The 19,878-nt window shown below is 35.3% G+C and overlaps 1 protein-coding gene across 1 annotated transcript in view; it reads right to left on the bottom strand.

The window, feature by feature from the left end:
• Nucleotides 1-1,061: 1,061 nt before the first annotated feature.
• abcg1 (ATP-binding cassette, sub-family G (WHITE), member 1) overlaps nucleotides 1,062-19,878 on the bottom strand; it is a 29,191-nt gene continuing 10,374 nt past the window's right edge. The window contains exons 3-15 of the mRNA XM_082180642.1: nucleotides 15,310-15,427; nucleotides 14,018-14,150; nucleotides 12,865-12,915; nucleotides 11,986-12,131; nucleotides 7,476-7,599; nucleotides 7,273-7,387; nucleotides 5,866-6,014; nucleotides 5,625-5,726; nucleotides 4,312-4,480; nucleotides 4,038-4,138; nucleotides 3,237-3,395; nucleotides 2,953-3,071; nucleotides 1,062-1,721 (exon numbers count right to left, since the gene is read on the bottom strand). Coding sequence (XP_082036768.1) covers nucleotides 1,493-1,721; nucleotides 2,953-3,071; nucleotides 3,237-3,395; nucleotides 4,038-4,138; nucleotides 4,312-4,480; nucleotides 5,625-5,726; nucleotides 5,866-6,014; nucleotides 7,273-7,387; nucleotides 7,476-7,599; nucleotides 11,986-12,131; nucleotides 12,865-12,915; nucleotides 14,018-14,150; nucleotides 15,310-15,427 — 1,715 coding nt within the window. The 3' untranslated portion in view covers nucleotides 1,062-1,492. The remainder of the gene's footprint in view (nucleotides 1,722-2,952; nucleotides 3,072-3,236; nucleotides 3,396-4,037; nucleotides 4,139-4,311; nucleotides 4,481-5,624; nucleotides 5,727-5,865; nucleotides 6,015-7,272; nucleotides 7,388-7,475; nucleotides 7,600-11,985; nucleotides 12,132-12,864; nucleotides 12,916-14,017; nucleotides 14,151-15,309; nucleotides 15,428-19,878) is intronic.

Below are 19,878 nucleotides of genomic sequence, written 5' to 3'. Positions count from 1 at the left end.
TAGCTTAAACGCGATTAGCTGAACTTACGAGTTTTGTGATCCACTTAAGTAGGACTTAAGTACATTTTTATATGTAATTTCATAATTACTTCTATATCGTCTTTGAAATATGGTTAATGTGCACTGCCAGATGTACTGGCAAACATTTATGGTAAACAAAAACATACTTTTAGGGCATTTCTATTGAAACTTGTATGCTGTATTAATACATATATTTGTCATTATTATCACACATTTGTAATGAAGAAGTTGCAATTTTGTTCATTTAAAATATATTAACTTTAAATGTAATATCAAATAACACACTACAGTTAAAATTACAATCAAGTGCTTTACATGTGACTTAATGGCCTATGTAAGTGGAAACATGAAATCAAGTGTAGTTCTGTAAAGCACGACAAAAGATGATTAAAGGTGAACTAAGTAATTTTTTTTTACCTTAACTGAACAGCTTCGGATTCATTGGAATGGTTATATTACTTATTTCGGGTTGAATGGTGGTCGTTTCGCACCCCCCTGGTGCCCGTGAGCGGAAAATACGCACTTGCAACTTTGAGCCGGCGGGCCGCCGGCCGCTGCGTCAGGAAGTCTCGCGTGATATCAGGTCTCGCGATGTAAACAATTGCTTTACGGCCAAAAGAAATCTGCTAAAATGCTGTCATTATTGCGCTCCCTCACGCTGTCCGAACCCGAATGAAGAAGACGTTTTAAAGAACGTCCCATCTGCTTTGATGTCGTTGATCTATAGCCTCTGGTGTCTGAGAATCACCAACGAGTTTTTACAACAGTGTTGTCAAATATCTATTCCGAAGCTGTGGGGGGAGCTCTAGCGAGAAACCTGCGAGCAAAAAGCGAGAATACAGCGAAGAAGTCCCGAAGCTACTGAGTGCTACTTTAAAACATGATTTACAATGTACACTTTAATATGAAAGTATTACAAAGTGCCCCTTTTAAACGTACTTAAGTTTTGCAGTAGTCATGAAAGTGTGCTCTTATTAACTACACTTAAGTGGCTTTTATTTCATCAATATTATATTATCTGCAAATACAGTTTTTAAAAAAATAAATGTACTTTTAAGATTTGAAGTACACTACATGTGCACATCCAATACAATTAAGCACACTTCTTTTTTCACAAGGGCAAGAGAAAAGATTCCAGCTTTCCAATATGATCACACACATTAGCCCATTACTTTTTCAGTCAACCACTGAATGTCTGCTCCTGTGACTTTTATCCAGTGCGGCCATGTTTCTTTGTCTATCTGGCAGATGTTTGGTTGAGTCCCAAAAACGGCTGCGTTCTAAGCGCTTTGTTTTCTTATAAAAGCACGCAAAAGCTGGACATTTACAGTACATACTGTGACTTCAGGTTCAGTCCAGGTTTCTGTCCAGTGTAGGCAAACATGCCGATGGTTCTTTTTGAGGGAACAAACCCTCCCTGTTTCGGCTTTCTCAGCCTACAAGAAAGTCTCGATTGTACTCTTACACGAGTCTATCTCTCAGCACTGATCTTGTATCGGAGGATAAAGTAGGCGATGAGACGAAACGACACAAAGAAGATGCCCAGCACGATAAAGTCCAAGTAGAGCTTTGCATCCTCGACATCCAGCTCCTTCAAAATGGCTTCTGACTTCTGGAAGTGGCATGTCTCGTCCTTGTCGCAGTGCAGGTCCTCACGGTCAAGCCCGTATATGGACAGAATGACTCCTTCAAAACCATATCTGAAAGTCAGAGGACAACTGATTTAGAAAAGGACCACTTAAGATATCCAATGTTTTTGGTATACAGTTTTGCTTTATTATACAGCTCAATGGAATACTTGTTTCTGATTGGTCAAATGCAGCATTCTGTTTGTGTTTTGACCACTTCACTAAGTCTACTACATTGTGCCTATATGTTTGCAAGTCCTTCATATCTCTTTGTACTTGCATAATAAAATAATTTAAACTTAATCCTAATATAAAATCTCAATCAAACAATCACTATGATTAACCTCTTTATGATAAGTGTACTTCATCTACTGTACTTAAAGACAACATGACATTATATTTGTAGCACATTTTATCTTTGTAATGAGATGTAAAACATAATCTTGAGCAGGAAATAATGTTATAATGTTATGTAAAGGAGTTAAACACCCTTGTGAAAAAAGAAGTGTGCTTAATTGTATTGAATGTGCACTTGTAGTGTACTTCAAATCTTAAAAGTCTATTAAAAACTATTACTTTATATGATATTAATGAAATAAAATGGACATAATGAAATAAAGTGAGTGCACTATCATAACTGTTTCTTAACACACTTAAGCAAACTTTTGTGTAAAATAAAAGATTTTACTTTAAACAATATGTTTTAGTAATATTTTGTCATGCTTAAAAGAAGTACACTTATTTTGATGTGTTGATTGACATACTAAAGCATATGTAAAGTACTTGATTGTAATTTTAACTGTAGTTAACATTTAACTTTTTTGATATTACATTTAAAGTTAAAAAAGCAACTTTCATTACAAATGTGCAATAAAAACTTGTATGTCATGTTTAAATACATACAGTATCATACAAGTTTCAATAGAAATATTATATTATGTTTTACTATAAATGCTTGCCAATACATTCGGCAGTACACTTTAACATATTTCAAAATTAATAAAATTATGAAATGACATATAAAGATGTACTTAAGTCCTACTCAGGTGGGTCAAAAATCACTCTTAAGTTCAGTTAATAGCATTTAATGTAAAGTCTACATCTCTTTCACAAGGGCACATACAACTCTGTGAAACTGTGATATTGCTGGTTAATCATTTTGTCTTTAGGTATAAATAATTAAAGTAAGAATTTCTGTTCATGTTCCTAATTTCAATGAATGAATGATTTGGCACATACAGAATCTATCATACCTTAATATTGAACTAAAAGCTATAATGAGCATTTCCTGAGGTTCCCTTACCTGACATAGGAAATGTATGACATCCATTGGAGGTATTTTGGGATGGTGTCAAAACTGACAAAGAAACCTGAAAATAGTAGCACGGGGATGGCTGTCACAGGACCAACAAAAGTTGCTACCTGTCAAGGAAAGACAATACTGCATCAGACAAAAGTGTTCATTTTATGTAAATGGCTTTGCAAATTGATTGATTGATTGATTGATAGATAATGAGGCAAATTATTTTCATAAAATCAAGTATATGACAGAACATTACAGGACAAGGCAAAAGTAGAGGCATCTACTTGTAATGACGTGGATGCTGCTCCTATCAGTAGTCCCAACGACTGTGCAACCAGTGACGTGAGTGTCCCTAAAGCCAGGAAAAGAATGAAACGGACTGCATCTGAAGGTTGAGATGTCATCCAGTACACTATACTGCAGTACGCCACTGGGAACACAACCTGTGAGGCAGAAAGCAAGTATTTTGAAGTATCTCCTTTCAAAGAGAAAACTAACAATTTGACTTTTTGTTCATAAGTCAATGTCACAAAATTGCTTAGTGACCTTGAAAATAGATATAGAGAATATCTCCTCATGGAGTGACTTTGCTTTGTAACTTTGGAAACCTTTTTCATGCTCAAACAGCAACATTACACACTTAAGAAAGACGAACATGTAAAAAAAGCATAATAGGATCCCTATATCGGATCCCAAAAAACTAAACATTTTTGTCAGGTTAAGTAAAACATCCCAAATGTTCAACATCTTTTTTTTCTAACTGAATAATATTTCTTGTAGAAACACTAGAGAATATTTCTGATGGGGAAACGCAAAGCCCACTTATGTAATGTTGCAGCAGGATTTGTCTATATTGTGCAAATAGTGATTTGACCTGAAAAGCAAATCCTCTTGAAGCTCCAATAACATGTTTATGCCATAACCATCTTAGTGATTCCCCTTATTGTTCCATTTTTATCCTGTTATGTGTATGTACTCTGAAGATATCCCATTCCAAACCTTATTCTTATCCACTATGTGAATCATCTCAAAAGAGCAAGCTACTTTTCAAGAGAAAACCTCATGTTTTATTTGTTCCATGTTACCTGAAACGGGACGTCCGCCATTGTTTTGGCCAAGTAGTACGCCTTTAGACTGTACCAGTAATTTAGATGTTCTCTCAAAAAGACGCCCATCTCCAGTGGAACTACAATAACAGTCAGAAAGAACAGATTAGCATACGTAGATTGTAAATATCAAGTTAATGATCATGTTTTTTCACATACAAGAATAGTGTTACAAAGTAAAGTAAAAGTGCATCAAAGTCTTTCTTGTATGAAGAATATAATGGACCTTTTTACACAAATTTCACAGACTCACAGGTGAGAACGGTGGGCATCAAAGCGGCGAACATGAGGAACAACATGGAGAAGAACAGGAAGCCAGAGTTGCTAAGGACTTTCTTGGCCTCATTGCCAATGCCCAGGTATAACAGACCAATGAGGATTCCAATCCCAAGATGAGATATGATGCGCAAGTGAGTCAACACCTGAACAGAGAAGAATCATTTTCAAATCAAGCTTTTGTTCATTCTGATTTTACATGTACCCACCGTACTGAATTGAGAATGGTTTATGAATTGCAACTACTGAATTGGAAAATAATTTGAATTTAGGGAGCAAACAGGATACATCTATTTTAAATCTAATTTAAATGTTAAGTAGAATTAAAATATAATGATATTCTGATGAATTTCAGGTTCTTAATGATAACCGTTCAATATGAAATTCCTATGTAATCATGCAAACAATATGAGGTATTTCCAAAAGAAATGGTGATTTGTGTTCCATTTATATATATTTCATTACATTTACTAACCCAACCAGTTTAAAAAATGTAATTTAAAAATGAATGGCTGTGAACGACTTTTGCAGATTATGTGAAGTAAATCTACGCATCCACGGTACAATCAGCGTCTACGTCACGGCTCTCAGCCCGCCCTCTGTTCGTTGATTGGCCGGCTGTTTTGAGGCCGGAGGAAAACTGGGAGATAGGTCGCTATCTCAGACTGAGTACTGAAGCAAACTGAAATTGAGCGGAAGTATGAAGTCTGGCGTAGTCAGGCTAGGGTTTGTCCATATTTTACCCAAACACGGGTTGAAACAACCCAGCATTTTTTAGAGTGTAATAATAATAATAATAATAGAAAACACTTAATTTCCCAGACTGACACAATTTGGACTAATGAAATTCAGCTGTTGTTAGACTGTTAAAAATCTTTGAATTGCAATTCAGTATATTCCAGTGAAAAGTAATTGAAATCCATGACCTTGCTACTATTATTGAAACGTAATTGGGTTTAAATGTAGTTTTTATTCACATCATTATATGATAATGATGTTTAAAGCATGTCCTGATTTTGCTGAGTTAGATGCGTTCCTGGGTCAACATATTTTGTTGATAATCCACTCCCCTAAACCTAACCCTACCCATACGTTTTCCCTAAAACCAGAGGGAAATGATAGGTGAATAACACTGATGTAGAAGCACCTAACTCTGGTTGTAAGCCTAAACTTGATATAAACTGTGAAATCAGGTTCTCCACGTTTAAACACCTAATGCTCTTTATGACATATTAAGCTGTGCTGTGTATGTGTCACTAAACGCCCCCACTAGGTGGCGGTGCAGCTTACCGAGTCTCTCAGGATGCTAAGAAACGTTCTCTTGAAAAGGATGCAAAACTGCGTCAAGCAGCTGGCAGAAAAACTATGGCAACCCTCCGACGACGAAGAGTCCTAAAGAAAATTGGATAAATGATTACATCTCTTGTGTGCTAAATTATTTGAGCCAAAAATACAGAGATGCATATCTCTCATATGACGTCACACCCACTGCATCATGTTACATGAAGGCTTCACATGTTTCTATACACACCTCATCAGATGATCTGTGCCACAGGAAGGGGTTATGGACCCCATTACCATTCATTTCACTTTTGTAGTCTTTCTCACACTTCCATTCCTGAACAGCCTTCACCAGCCGAGCCGTCTGGTCACCGTATTCACCAGAGGCCACCTCCATTACTGGAGAAACGAAGAAAGTACGGTAACACTTTACTTTACAGTGTCATTGTTACACATGTTGCATGTACTTACCATAGTAGTAACAGTAAATTATGCATTATTACATGCAACTAACCCTCAGCCAAATCCTAATCCTACCCTAACCCTATAGTAAGTACATTTAGTTTTTAAAATTACTCAGTAATTACATGTATAATTACACTGTAATAATGACACCTTGACCTTATATTAAGTGGTCCTAATACCTGTGAACTTGTATGGTAACTACATGTGTACATAGTATGTAACTACAGTGTAAGTACACATTGGTACATAGTATCTACAGCTGTAATATTTGTGTAACTACACATGTAACAACCCACGGAATGGTATGTGTAAGTACAAATGTGTAACAGGACATTGCTAACAACACTTGGTTACACTTTATTTTAAGGTGTCATTGTTTCAGTGTAATTATATATTTAAGTACTGAGTAATATTAATCAACTACATGTACTTACTTTAGGGTTAGGGTAGGATTAGGATTAGGTTGAGGGTTAATTGCATGTAATTATGCATAATTTACTGTTATTACTATGGTAAGTACATGTAACATATGTAACAAGGACACTGTAAAATAAAGTGTTACCCAACACTTTTTTCACTTCAGTAAGTACACACGTGTAACAGGAATTATGTAAGTATATTTTGTAATAACAATATTATGTATTTGCACAAGTTGTTCCACTTCCACACGCAGTCTTATATACTGCAGTTGAAAGAAAGAAATTTCTTGAGCAGCAAATAATCATATTAGAATAATTTCTGAAGGATCATGTGACACTGAAGACTGGAGTAATGATGCTGAAAATTCAGCTTTGAATCAAAGGAATAAATTCTTTCAAACTGTAATAAATATTTCACAAGATTAGTGTTTTACTCTATTTTTGATCAAATAAATGCAGCCTTGGTAAGCAGAAGACTTCTTCAAAAACATAAAAAAAATCATACCAACCCTAAAATTTTGAATGTCTTTATTACCTGAATAATTAATTTAAATAGTTTCTGACGGTGCATTTTTTTTTTACTTAAGTAAAATTTTTAATGAATAGATGCGCAAGTCACTGAGCTTTTCTATGTGAACGTTTTATATGTCAGATTTGATTCACTCGTGTAACTTCTGAAAGCAAAGGTCCAGCAATTGCCGAAAAAAGTTGTGTTATTTATTTGTTTGTTTGTTCATTAGGACCTCTGTATACTGAGGGTGTCATGTTCTTACCGAAGTCTGCAGGGTTGTGATAGGTGGGACAGTTGAGTCCCAGTTCTCTGAGATGCGGGATTAAGCTTAACACTCTTCCTCTGTAAATACACTGTCCTTGACTGAGGACATACAGCTGGAGAAACAAACACACCAAGAATGAGTTGAGACAGAATGCATTAAAAACCTCAAAAACACAAATCAGAGTATAAAATAGTGATCACCTTATCAAAGAGCTCAAAGACTTTAGCGCTGGGCTGGTGGATTGTGCAGATGACTGTCCGTCCACCCCGAGCGAGAGCCTTCATCAGCGAGACCACCTGGAAGCAGGAGGAGCTGTCCAGTCCACTGAAGAGGGGAAGACAGAGAAAACAACAGTCAGAACCGTCTTGTGGTGCGGCGGTGGCGCGCATTTCCAAGCTGTGGTGCTCCGATGCAGACAAGGTTCAAGTCTGTACTGATTATTATGTACCGATTCCCTTTCCTCCTCTTTCTTCTAAGAAATTCCTGTTAAAATATATATAAAAAATATTTTTTTAGCGTGCTCATACAATTTAATCTATACTGTCTATAACATATTTCCTTTGTGTGTCACTGCCATTTTACTATAAAGAAAATGAGAGGATGCGCATGAATTAATAAACATCTGTTTGCTAAAAATTTGGCTTTCGGCAGTTATACCTCTAATATCATGCGCCGTGATAAAAAAATTCTCAAAATTTGGCTTTTGTCAGGCCAGTATTTGCTTTCTCATATCAAAGCCTTATGTCCGAAAAATGAAAATTCTGTCATCATTTACATTAAGTTGTATCTTCTTTTGTGTTCAACAGAAGAAAGAAATACATAACAACTTGATGGTGAGTAAATGATGACAGAATTTTTCATTTTTAAGTGAACTATTCCTTTAAAGCATCCTCTGTGACGGCCGAGAAACCACGCAATGGTTTAACGTAAACCGTAAAATGGGCTGATGATGCAATATGGCTGTGTGCATTGTCCTATTTGCCAAGTTTAAGGGTCCAGTATACCTCTAATATCATGGCCTTATGTCCGCTTTAACCCATCCTCTGTGGTGGTCGTGAAATGGCCGCCATACAGCTGTGTGCTGATAAAAATCTAAAAAAATGTATTTCGTTAGAGCAGTTCGTCTAGTACACGGATGAGTCCAGCTACTTATTAGATTGTCTTTTTTTTTTTTTTTTTTTTTGTAAGCCTCCCTTCATATCTAAAGTCCTTAATGTCTGTGGCTCTGCTCGCAATAAGTGCTGTTAAATCCGAAATGCGTGGTTTCATTTTGAGCAAAAAGCCAAATTTTGAGGGTGTAGAACGCGAATGATGAAGATGATGATTTGAATGAAGTAGCAAACTTAGGGGAATTACAAACACACAAACAAGTAATGACAAACCATAGTAACTAATGAGAACTAATACAGACATGACAGAAACTGAACTAAACTAAACATAGCTGTGACGATAGACAGTATAGGCCTACACGTGGAAAGTTCCTTGTGCGCACAAAATAGTTTCTAGTGAGCACCTAAAGTCTGTATATTTTTTATTTTTGCAAAGGTCCCTTTAGGGGCTCCGTATTAAATTAAATAAATACATAAATAAACTTAACTTAACCCTAACCCTATTTTTATTTCAGCTAGATGCCAAGGCAACATTTCTAACTTTCATTAAGTTGGCTTGAGAAAGCCAACTTACTGAAATCCTATTTAAACGTATTATTATTTATTTTTTTCTGACGCAACATTTTCTGACTCTAACTCCTCCTAGAGCTTTAACTCTACAAACTCCAAACTTGGGTCAGACCTTCCATAAATTCATCTTTCTTTCTTACTAATCGATCTTTCTTTCTTACTAATCAATCTTTCTTTCTTACTAATCAATCTTTCTTTCTAACTAATCCATCTTTCTTTCTAACTAATTTATCTTTCTTTCTAACTAATCCATCTTAATTTATTTATTTCTAACTAATCTATCTTTCTTTCTAACTAATCCATCTTTCTTTCTTTCTTTCTTTCTAACTAATCCCATCTTTCTCTTTCTAACTAATCTATCTTTCTTTCTTTCTTTCAAACTAGTCTTTCTTTCTCACTAATCTTTCTTTCTAAATAATCTTTTTTCTTTCTAACTAATCTTTCTTTTTAACTTTCTCTTTCTTTCTAACTAATCTTTCTTTCTTTCTTTCTAACTAATATTTCTTTCTAACTAATCTCTTTCTTTTTTTCTCTTTCTTTCTAACTAATCTTTATTTCTTTCCAGTTATTCTTTCTTTCTAACTAATCTATCAATCAAACTTTAAACTAACTGTAAACCTTAAACTACTTTAAACTTCTAACTACTTTAAACTTCTTCTAACTCTCTGGTCCGGCTTTCTCAAGCCAACTTAAAGTTTGTCTCAACACACTTTTTTTTTCTAGTTTAGTTTAACTTTATTTTCTAAAATAACTACAACTGAAAATAACGACAACAACAACAAATAATAACAAAAACTACATATACCTATTTAACTAATAAGAATGACAAAGACACAAGAAAATGACTAAAACTTTAACTAAAATCAAAATGAAAACATAAAAAAATAACAATAATATCTAAATGATACTAAAATAACACTGATATTACTTATTTTTGTATATACTATATTAAAATTTAGCAATACTTATTATATAACAATATGTCCTTGCAATATCACTTAAGTGCTCATGTCAGTGGGGTAGACAAGGTTAAAGAGGTGAGATTAAATCATAATCTTGACCTCGCTCTATCAAAGCCATATTAGACGCTGGATAAAGTGGAAGATTAAGTGTCCATTTTAAAGGACAGGATAATACTTTAGTAGCTGTCAATTTAGCAGTGCATTCAAATAATATCATTGCACATGCTACACACAATTTGCTGATTGGATATTTATCTAATGCACAGGGAAATATTATTCATTTGAGCCATTAAAGTGTCCACTTTAACACAACTCTGTGACATCACATTAATGATGATGGTCCTGCTCTTATGCAACCTATAGAAGCTGATGCCACATGTTTTGATTTCCATGAAGGAGAATCTGTTTGTCCTTGATAAGCATGGCAATCGTATAAATGCGATTTACAAAGTATTGTTTTAAGCCGAATTGATTCTCCGGCGTGCGCAAACTAAAGTCAATTCGGCTTAAAACAATACTTTGTAAATGGCATTTATTTACTCTCCCGGGGTTTTACCCTCTAAGAACAAAAACGACTCTCTGATTCTCTGGAGAGCGCAAACTAAAGTCAGAGAGTCGTTTTTGTTCTTAGAGGGCAAAACCCCGGGAGAGGGATGAAAGCTTAATAGAGTCCGTAGAGACCAGGTCTCAACTGTCCCAACAATATCCCATCTGGGCAAAGCCTGTAAGTGAATATGCAATGAAATTGCATTCACACATTACAAGGACATAACAGAGAAACCTCATGGGTAACAGCTTTTCAACAAGAGATATATTTGTCTCAGGAACGTCATTTAGTGGAGTCGATTTGATGGTTCGCTTCATGACCATGCATTATATATCACTGTAAACATATTTATTTATTTATTTAAGTGGTAAAAGACTGTTAACGGTAAGTTGCCTTATTATATACAGTGGAAAAACTGTAATGGATCCAATGGGACATTTCATGATATTTTACTGTAAAATACTGTTAAATGTGCAGATTTTGGAAGTAAAAACAATCAATCCTCTTATAATTTACAGTGAAAAAGCATAAACTGACATTCTCACAATTCCCTGTGTGACACTTTACATTTGATGGTATTTTGGTACAAAACGTTACATCTTATTTTGTTAAATGAATGTTTCTTGTATTATTCTAGTGTCATGTGTGTTACCATAATGGTGTTTTGTGTTTGTGTGCATTACACTTCTATCTAAATATATGTATTTATTATTTCAGCTTGTTCATCATGTGTCTCTTTTACCACCTGTATTATAATGGTGGCTATCAGTATATTATACATGTAAACAACAAATTGTATTACTTTAGATGGAATAGTAGCATTATATCAGTTAAATGTGCAATAAGAGATTTCTGAGAAAAGCTGTTGAAAGTAGATCGGACCGAGCACCACAACACACTGAGAGAGAGTGAGCAAGAGGGACTGTAGAAAGAGAGATGGCTGAGAGACATTACAAAAGAGAAAAGGTCAGAGGAATATCACTGGGAAAAAAGGGGTTAAGATCAGCTTTAGAACCCGCATTAATATTAGAAAAGCTTTCCAGCGCTGGAGAGACCTAAACGGCAAGGCCTTAAAAAATGCAGAGGTTGTGTTGTTTCTGCTCCAGACTTGAGTAACATTGGTTTTGCTGTTTCACAGAACCAAGATATGCTGTTTTTGTAATGTTAGCTATAGTAACAGGACAGTTTGGAGTGTCACTGCATTATTTTGCTTCACTTCAGCTATGGTAAAGATTCATCCACTCTTGCATTGCGAGTGCATGCATTTTAGGGGCGGAGAAATGAAGGGAGGGGTGTGTTTGTTTCAGTTGGTATCAAATATCAACAGTGTTTCTAAGAAATCGGCTACTGCACCTTTAATGAAAATACAGATTTTTTAATGCAAATTTAAGTTCAGGTGCATAAAACCTAAAATGTTCCTGCTGTTCTTTTTATGGCAACCACAACTGCTTTTTTGTTTTTTTTCTAAAGCAATTTATTTTTTATTTTTACAGTGTAGTGTGTGCACATGGAGGGGGCTCACCTGGTGGGCTCATCAAAAAACATGACGGGCGGGTTGTTGACGAGCTCCAGGGCGATGGCCAAACGCTTCCTCTGGCCTCCGGACAGATTGGATGTGCGCGTCTTGGCACATTCTAACAAGCCGAGTGCAGTCAGGATTTCCCGTACCTAGAACGACAGCATGTCATGTGGAATATGGACTGGAATAAGGACAACGCATGCACATACATATCTACACTACCGGTCAAAAGTTTGTGGTCGGTAAGAATTGCAAATGTTTTTTGGGGGGTTTGGGAAGCCTGATCAAAGTACAGTAAAACAGTTATACTGTGAATTATTAGTATTTGAAATCGCTTAAAAAAAATTTTTTTTTTATAATTTATTCCTGTGATGCAAAGCTGAATTTTCAGCATCATTACTCCAGTCTTCAGTGTCACATGATCCTTCAGAAATCGTTATAATATGCTGATTTGCTGCTCAAGAAACATTTCTTATCATTATCAAAGTTGAATGTTAAACAATTGTGCTGTTTTATCATTTTTGTGCCAACTGTGATATTTTTTTTTTTTATGATACATTGATGAATAGAAGGATAGATACCATTTATTTGAAACAGAATTCTAGTGTGACAATGTACAAGTCTTTACTGTCACTTTTGCTCAATTTAATGCATCCTTGCTGAATAAAAGTATTAATTTCTAAAAAAAAAAAAAAAAGAAAAGAAAAAAAGTACAACAATTTGAACGGTAGTGTACATGTTAACAGCATCCATATTGTTCATGCAACAACATTATTCTAAGCCAATCAAGTCATGTTTAAGGCACCCATGGCTGACCTTTAGCATAAAGATTAGGCCGTACGTACATAACCGGGTGAGAAACTTCACACGCCTCTCGCTTACCATTTCACGTTTGCCTTCATCCTTTTCCTGGAGTTTGAGATTAGCTGATACCTGAGCAGGGAGAGTGAGTGATTTAGATCATGATGAGCATTAGCCGATACAACTACAGCTAACAGAGGGATTTGCATCAACTCAGCAACACAACAACTGCAATTACATGAGACATATTCCTGTGAAGCTGTGACAGCTAATTACATGTTTTTTTAATTTAGTTTGTGTACGTTACATTTACCATGAGGTAATGTTATGCTATTGCTATTAAAAATGTTATTTTCTTAACTAAATATGAACAAATATGTTACATTCAAACAACAAAGGTTACATTCAATACATGGTGTAAAACTAATTTTATGTATTACTAGGAGAAATTTGGGTTACACTTTATTGTAAGTTGTCATTGTTACAGTGTAATTATACATGTAAGTTCTGAGTAATATTAATTAACTACATGTACTTACTATAGGGTTAGGGTAGGATTAGGATTTGGTTGAGGGTTAGTTGCATGTAAGTACATGTAACATGTAACAAGGACACTATAAAATAAAGTGTTACCGTAATTTGTACTTTACTTGAGCACTACTTAAAGTAAATACTTGTGCAAGGGGAAACAATATTTACTCTTCACAATTTCATCTACCCTGGCGAAAAAGAAGTGTGCCACACTAAATGTGCACTTATAGTGCACTTCAAATCTTAAAATTATATATTCTTAAGTGTACAGAAATACCAATGAAATAAAATGTATGTTAAAGTGTACTTCTTTTTCACAAGGGCAGACCTTCAGAGCAGACATTAGTTTACTTGTCATCATGTCTGACAATGAATGTAAATTTTACATAAAATATGTTAGGACATCTTTTCAGTTCAGTTCAGTTCAGTTCAGTTCAGTGTAATATCCGGTGTCAGAGCCATAGACAGTCATGACAAATTGCATTGTTTGATTAATTCATTTTCCTGAATAACTCTGAAAATGCTTATAGTTAGAAGCATTTATTTGAACACTTTTTAATTTTATATGTATAAATAAATGTGGAAACTTAATCTGGAGCTTTACTCAAGAACTTTTAGCTATAGATACTTGAGACTTTTAATTGAATGGGGATTACAGCATGTGCTAATGCGGCTCAATGAGATGATCTCAGCAGACACGTACCATCATGGCCTCCTGTACGGTGAGGTGTGGCAGTAACATGTCGTCCTGCATGATGTAGCAGGACACTTTCCTGAAAGATCGCAGATCTCTGGGCTGCCCATTTATCGAGATCTCCCCCTTCATGCCTGTTTCCCTGTGTGATAAAGCACATCTTCACATATCCTGTCTTTTGTAACGTCAACACATTTATGACCACCATTTCCTGAATCCTGATAAATGATCATGGTCTCCCCCACATGTCAAGTAATTGCTGTATTCATTCAGCATCAACACTGAGACATACTTCTTCAGGCATTCTTCATTTGTAAATTGCTTTGCATAAAAGTATCCGCAAAAAGAATACATTTAAATAAATAATGAACAGCTTCCAGTGGAAGATACAAAAAATAACCAAAATGTATAATGATTGTGCTGGATGTATCAACACTTTAATGGCAATTCGTAACAATTGTAGGTTTCGGCGAATTGGTGGCGAAATCGTTTAAATACGTGTTCGTACAATCTGCTTATGCAACACTAAAGGTTGGGTTTTGCACTCTTAGAAAAAATACTCACTTTTAAAGGCCCCCTGAAATCAAAATGTAAGCTTTTTAGCTTTTAGAATAAATATGTTAGCCTTAAGGTTATGAATAAGCTGGTGTGTTCCAAAACAATGACAAAATTCACATTTAGGAGATATAAGCATTCAAAACTTACAGTCTCTCACTTCCGCTAAAATGGATCACGGATTTTTATGACATCACATCTTCTGTCCAATCAAATGCTCTCTAGAATCTAAAGCTCCGCCCCCTATGCTATAAATACCACCTGGTCAAAGCGACCGTTGACACGTCACGGAGCAATATGGGTTGAAGATGTGTGTTCGGTTGCTCAAACGCTCAAGTTTTATTCCGTTTTGTATGTTGGTTAAGAATGAAATGGCTAGAATTTATTCACAGCTCTACTATTGAATCCAATGTATCATCAGCGCTAGGATTCGCTTCCATGGGGCTGTCAAGTACGACTTGCAGTCTGTGAGGTAAACTAAACGCTATTGGCTATGTGAAAAGGGGGAGGAGCCATTCAATATGTCCCGCCTTAGCTTCCTGTTTCAGTGGAAATTACGTTAACGCATCAAACAAAGCTGTGCGTTCCAAGGCACTTCAGTGCTTTAAAGAACCCTTTATGCCAAAAAGGTTCTACATGAGAAGAAATGTCTTAAATGATTGACAATACTTATCATGTTTAACTGGTTACCAATTTGCCTAAATGTAAAATAGTTAGTGTTGGATGCTTCATGTGGTCATACTAACCTATAACCTGCTAAAATGTTCATTAACGTAGACTTCCCAGCTCCCGAGGGTCCCATGATGGCCACCAAAGCTCCGCTGGTAAAGTTCCCAGAGATCCCTTTCAGAAGAGTCTTGTAACCTGAAACAGGGTGGAACAGAGAAAGAGCCGTGTGAGAAACCTTCCACAGTCCGAACAATAAGCACAATGAACAACCTGAGCTGTTCCTCCCAATCATGAAATGAACCTGCCAAAATCCCATTCAAATTCTCCTGCTTACATAATGGTCAGTTTGTGATTGCAGGTGAAAAGGGTTATTTGTTTGTTCACTGTCGGGTTTCTGAACATTTCCAGGTGAATGAACATATTTGCTGGTGTGAGTATCTATGGATAAACCCTGTCCTTACCTCAATCTGACCTGTTCCTCTCAGTGTACCTTTTTGTCTATAACTTTAAAAGAAAAATGGGTTGATGCTATAACCTTTCAACAATACCTATTCATTTTCTTTTGTCAAGGTGTACAATGCATTCTTCACCATATTACGCCGCTTTGTGTGCAGATTTGTAAGCAACATTTCTCTGTGGGTTCTTGACTCATATACACTCGCCCCAAAGAGTATTTGAACGTTTACTTGCTTAAAATGTATGAATTGGATTATTAGTAATGAAATGTAATCATTAGACAACAAGATGGACATTTGTCACATTTGATCAACTTTGCAATATAAGACTTTTTAACACAAATTAAAGACATAAAATCATTCATGAAATGACACGTGCTAACTTGTTTCAATAGAAATGTGATAACCTGATATCTAAAATAATGAAAATACAGGTTTGGATGTTTGAAACAAGCATGCAAAAGTGACTAGAAAACAAGCATGTTTAACTGCGCTTTTGATTCGAAATCTTAAAGTTACTGAGATAAAGCATTTTCAGGCAAGTCAGTTCACTCGCCAGCCATTTTCATTCAAGAATAGAAAGGAAAGATGCCGAAATCTTCTACTAAGAAAAAATAAAATAAAAAAATACTACTGCTACTACATTTTAGTTTTAATTGTATAGCATTGTTTGTATATTTTTGTTCCATCCGACGCATATGCAAAGTGTAGAGCAAATGCTGAGTGCAATTTCAATTTCTGAAAAATGTCAATTCATGAAATGTTTGCTTGAAATGTGGGATTGTGCTATCTTTCATAGCATTATGTTATCTAATGCACTGACATTTATACATTTTAAGTAAATAGTTTTTGGGACGATTATAAACCCTTGTGAAATAGAAGTGCGCTACTAGTGTACTTTAAATTTTGAAAATATATACTTTTTTAAAACAACTGTAACTGCAGATAGTGTTTTGTGATAATTAAATAAAATGGCACTTAAGTGTACTTAAAAGTACAACTTCATGACTGTTTTTTTTTTAATGCACTTAAGTTCAGTTTTAAAAAGTGCACTTTGTAATATTATCAAATTAAAGTAGTCAGTAATTTTATCCCTTAAAACTCATCTTTGATCACAAAAATGACACATTTAAACTTTTTTTCATGCCTTAAAATAGCTTGCATGTCTTTGGTTCACCGCAGTTTTCAAGAGAACATTCTCAGCAATGGTGTTGACTTGTGAATTTGCACATGGTTTGTCTTAAGGCATATTAAAAACACTTAGACAAATAAACAACATTAAAAGCTTGATTTTCACCACAGGAGGACTTTAAAGTACATTTTAAATGTTTTACTAATCTTGTATCATGATTAAAAGAAGTACACTTATTTTGATGTGTTGAAGACTAAATCACATGTAAAGTGCTTGATTATAATTTTAACTGTAGTGTTATTCAATGTTACATTTTAATTTAATATATTTTAAACATGCTGAATTGCAACTTTTTCACAAATGTGTAATATTTGCAAATGACATTCAAGTTTCAATAGAAATGACATTAAAATATATTTCAGTTTACCATAAATACTTGTCAGTATGACGTAGAGCACTTTACTCATATTTCAAATACAATAGAGGTTTATTAACAATAGAAGTTAAGGTAACACTTTATTTTAGTGTCCTTGTACATATATTACATGTATTTACCATAGTAATAACAATATAATTACATGCAACTAACCCTCAACCAAATCCTAATCCTAGCCTAACCCTATAGTAAGTACATGTAGTCAGTTAATATTAGTCGATTAATATTACTCAGTACTTAAATGTATAATTACATTATAACAATGACACCTTAAAATAAAGTGTGACCTAAGTTTATTAAATTACACATAAAGATGCACTTACGTCTGACTCTAAAGTTCAGCTAATTGCATTTAAAATAATTTTAAACTACAATACATTTTCATTTAATTGCAATTAACAACTAAAAGAGGACATCTACAGGTTGACCGATTGTAACCTGTTATTTATCCAGTATCTGAGGCTGAGATGCTAATCCAGTTGATTGCAGTGGCTGCCAGCTTAATTGGATTGTGCTTACAATCCGACAGAGCAATACACAAATACCTCTGACCTTCTCTGTCCTCTTTTAGCGCAGGATCCCAGGGCTTCTCCCTCTGATCGTGCACTATAGTAACCCCACCAACATAGAAAGGTGCATCACACTATTTCTGAAATGGAAAGGCATGGTCTCTAGGTGAAGCCAGCTGGTTAGCAGATAAAGGCAGGATGATTTTGCTTAGTGCACCTGATGTGCTGCATGTCAACAGAGGAGAGAGCTTTCCCTGGCCACGAGGGACAAGGGTTACTTTGAGTCACGATCAAGTGTGCATGACGAAGAAATCGAAACAGAAATACTGGGAGGTATTGCTATATGATAACATCACTGGATCATTTGCACCACTACTTTAATTCTTCAAGTGTGACGTCATTTCGAACAAAATCCGCCCAAAACCCAGTTCTTCGGAGTTTGAAACAGCTTGCCAAAGTGAACTTTCCAGAAAACATTCAAATCGCTTGGCAAACACAAATTCCCATGACCTGTGGGGTTAGATGTAAGTTTGACCGGTAGTCAAATGAAGTGCCGACAAACATTCACATCCTACGTAACCAAATCATTTAGAGCATCAGCAATGTACTTAACAATCATGCTCATTTTGCATAGAGACTTCCACAGTGAATAAAGTCATTATGAGTCATTATGATTTCAGCCGCATTATTTTCATCCCCCCACAATTATCTAATGTATGACCGGCTCTATGACTGTAACTTTCAGCTTTATATGACTTTGTCTGTTTCACCTTATTTTTAAAAAATACATTTTTAACTTGCGCAAAGCTTGCTACCAGTTATTTCATCTGAACAAGAACAGTCAGTTGTGCTGCTTAATGTTGTGAACTGGTGTTTGTCATCATTTTATTTTAATTTATCATACTCATAAACACACTGGTTTTTAGCACAATTAGTTTTACAATTAAGTGCACTTTGTTTTTTACCTAATAAACCGGCTTTTTACCGGCTAACAAATCAGACTAATCGCATTTTCACAGGAAATAGTTTACTTATGCAATGAAGAATAAGGTGGACAGACTTAAACAAAAGGGTTTATTCATTTTATGACTATATAAAAAACTACCATATCAAAGAGCAAAAACAAACTATAGAACAAGATCAAACTGGCTACACAAACAAATAAATACCACCGTATTATTATGATTTTTTATGGTTTACAGTGGCATTAGTAGAGTCATGGTATCAGATTTAAATTCTATGGTATTTTGAAAAGTACTATGGTACTGAAATGTACATATCATGGTATTTACATACATGGCACTTCCAAGAATACCATGATAAACGGTACTTGCCCAAAATACCATTGTAGCGCCAGAAACCATGACCAAAAAACATACCATGCTAATGTTTGTAAGTGTTTAGACATTTACCATGTACAATCGCCATGTTGTTTTAAAACATGCGCCGTGCTGAGTACTTGTGAGTACCATACCAGAGAACATGTCAATCATTCAGTGCCCATGGTACAGTATATATTACAGTACCATAGTACTTTTCAATGTATATAAGGAGATACGAAATATGTCAGTGCCGAACTTTGCATTGATCATGTTTAACAGGTACATGTTCGTCTTTTCATGTGACCCGTTTGTCAATGCTGAATCATGCTGGTCTTGGCGACAATTTACTGTACAGTTATTTAGACATAACTCCTTATCTATTAGTTACAGTGGCGGTTCAATGCCTCCTTATCTATAAGTTACAGCCAAGTGAAAGATGTTTTGGTTGGGGCTGGGTGGGAAAGAGCTTGATAGTGCTTGTTACTGTGCTATTGCCCATACATCAGCTGATTTATTGCAATACTAATATTCCCTTCCAGTGTAACAGACAGCTATTTTGGCCTTTTTTGACCTATGAAGGGAGATCTCATTAGGTAACTGAGTCAAAGTTATTAAGCCTCCTTGGCAAACACCTCACTTTCTCTAAAGCAGGTTTGCCCATGCAGCTCTTTCAGCGTTTTACAGCACGAGGGTCAAATCATCAGCCGAGGTAAAAAATACCAAAGGAGGAGGAGAGACACCACAGAGTTCACTTGGGTCTTTTACATGCTTCAGTAGGCTAGGCATTGATGT

The sequence above is a fragment of the Leuciscus leuciscus genome (genome assembly GCF_965113295.1).
Source record: "Leuciscus leuciscus genome assembly, chromosome: 9".
Lineage (NCBI taxonomy): Eukaryota > Metazoa > Chordata > Actinopteri > Cypriniformes > Leuciscidae > Leuciscus > Leuciscus leuciscus.
This window is presented reverse-complemented; position numbering and strand designations above follow the sequence as displayed.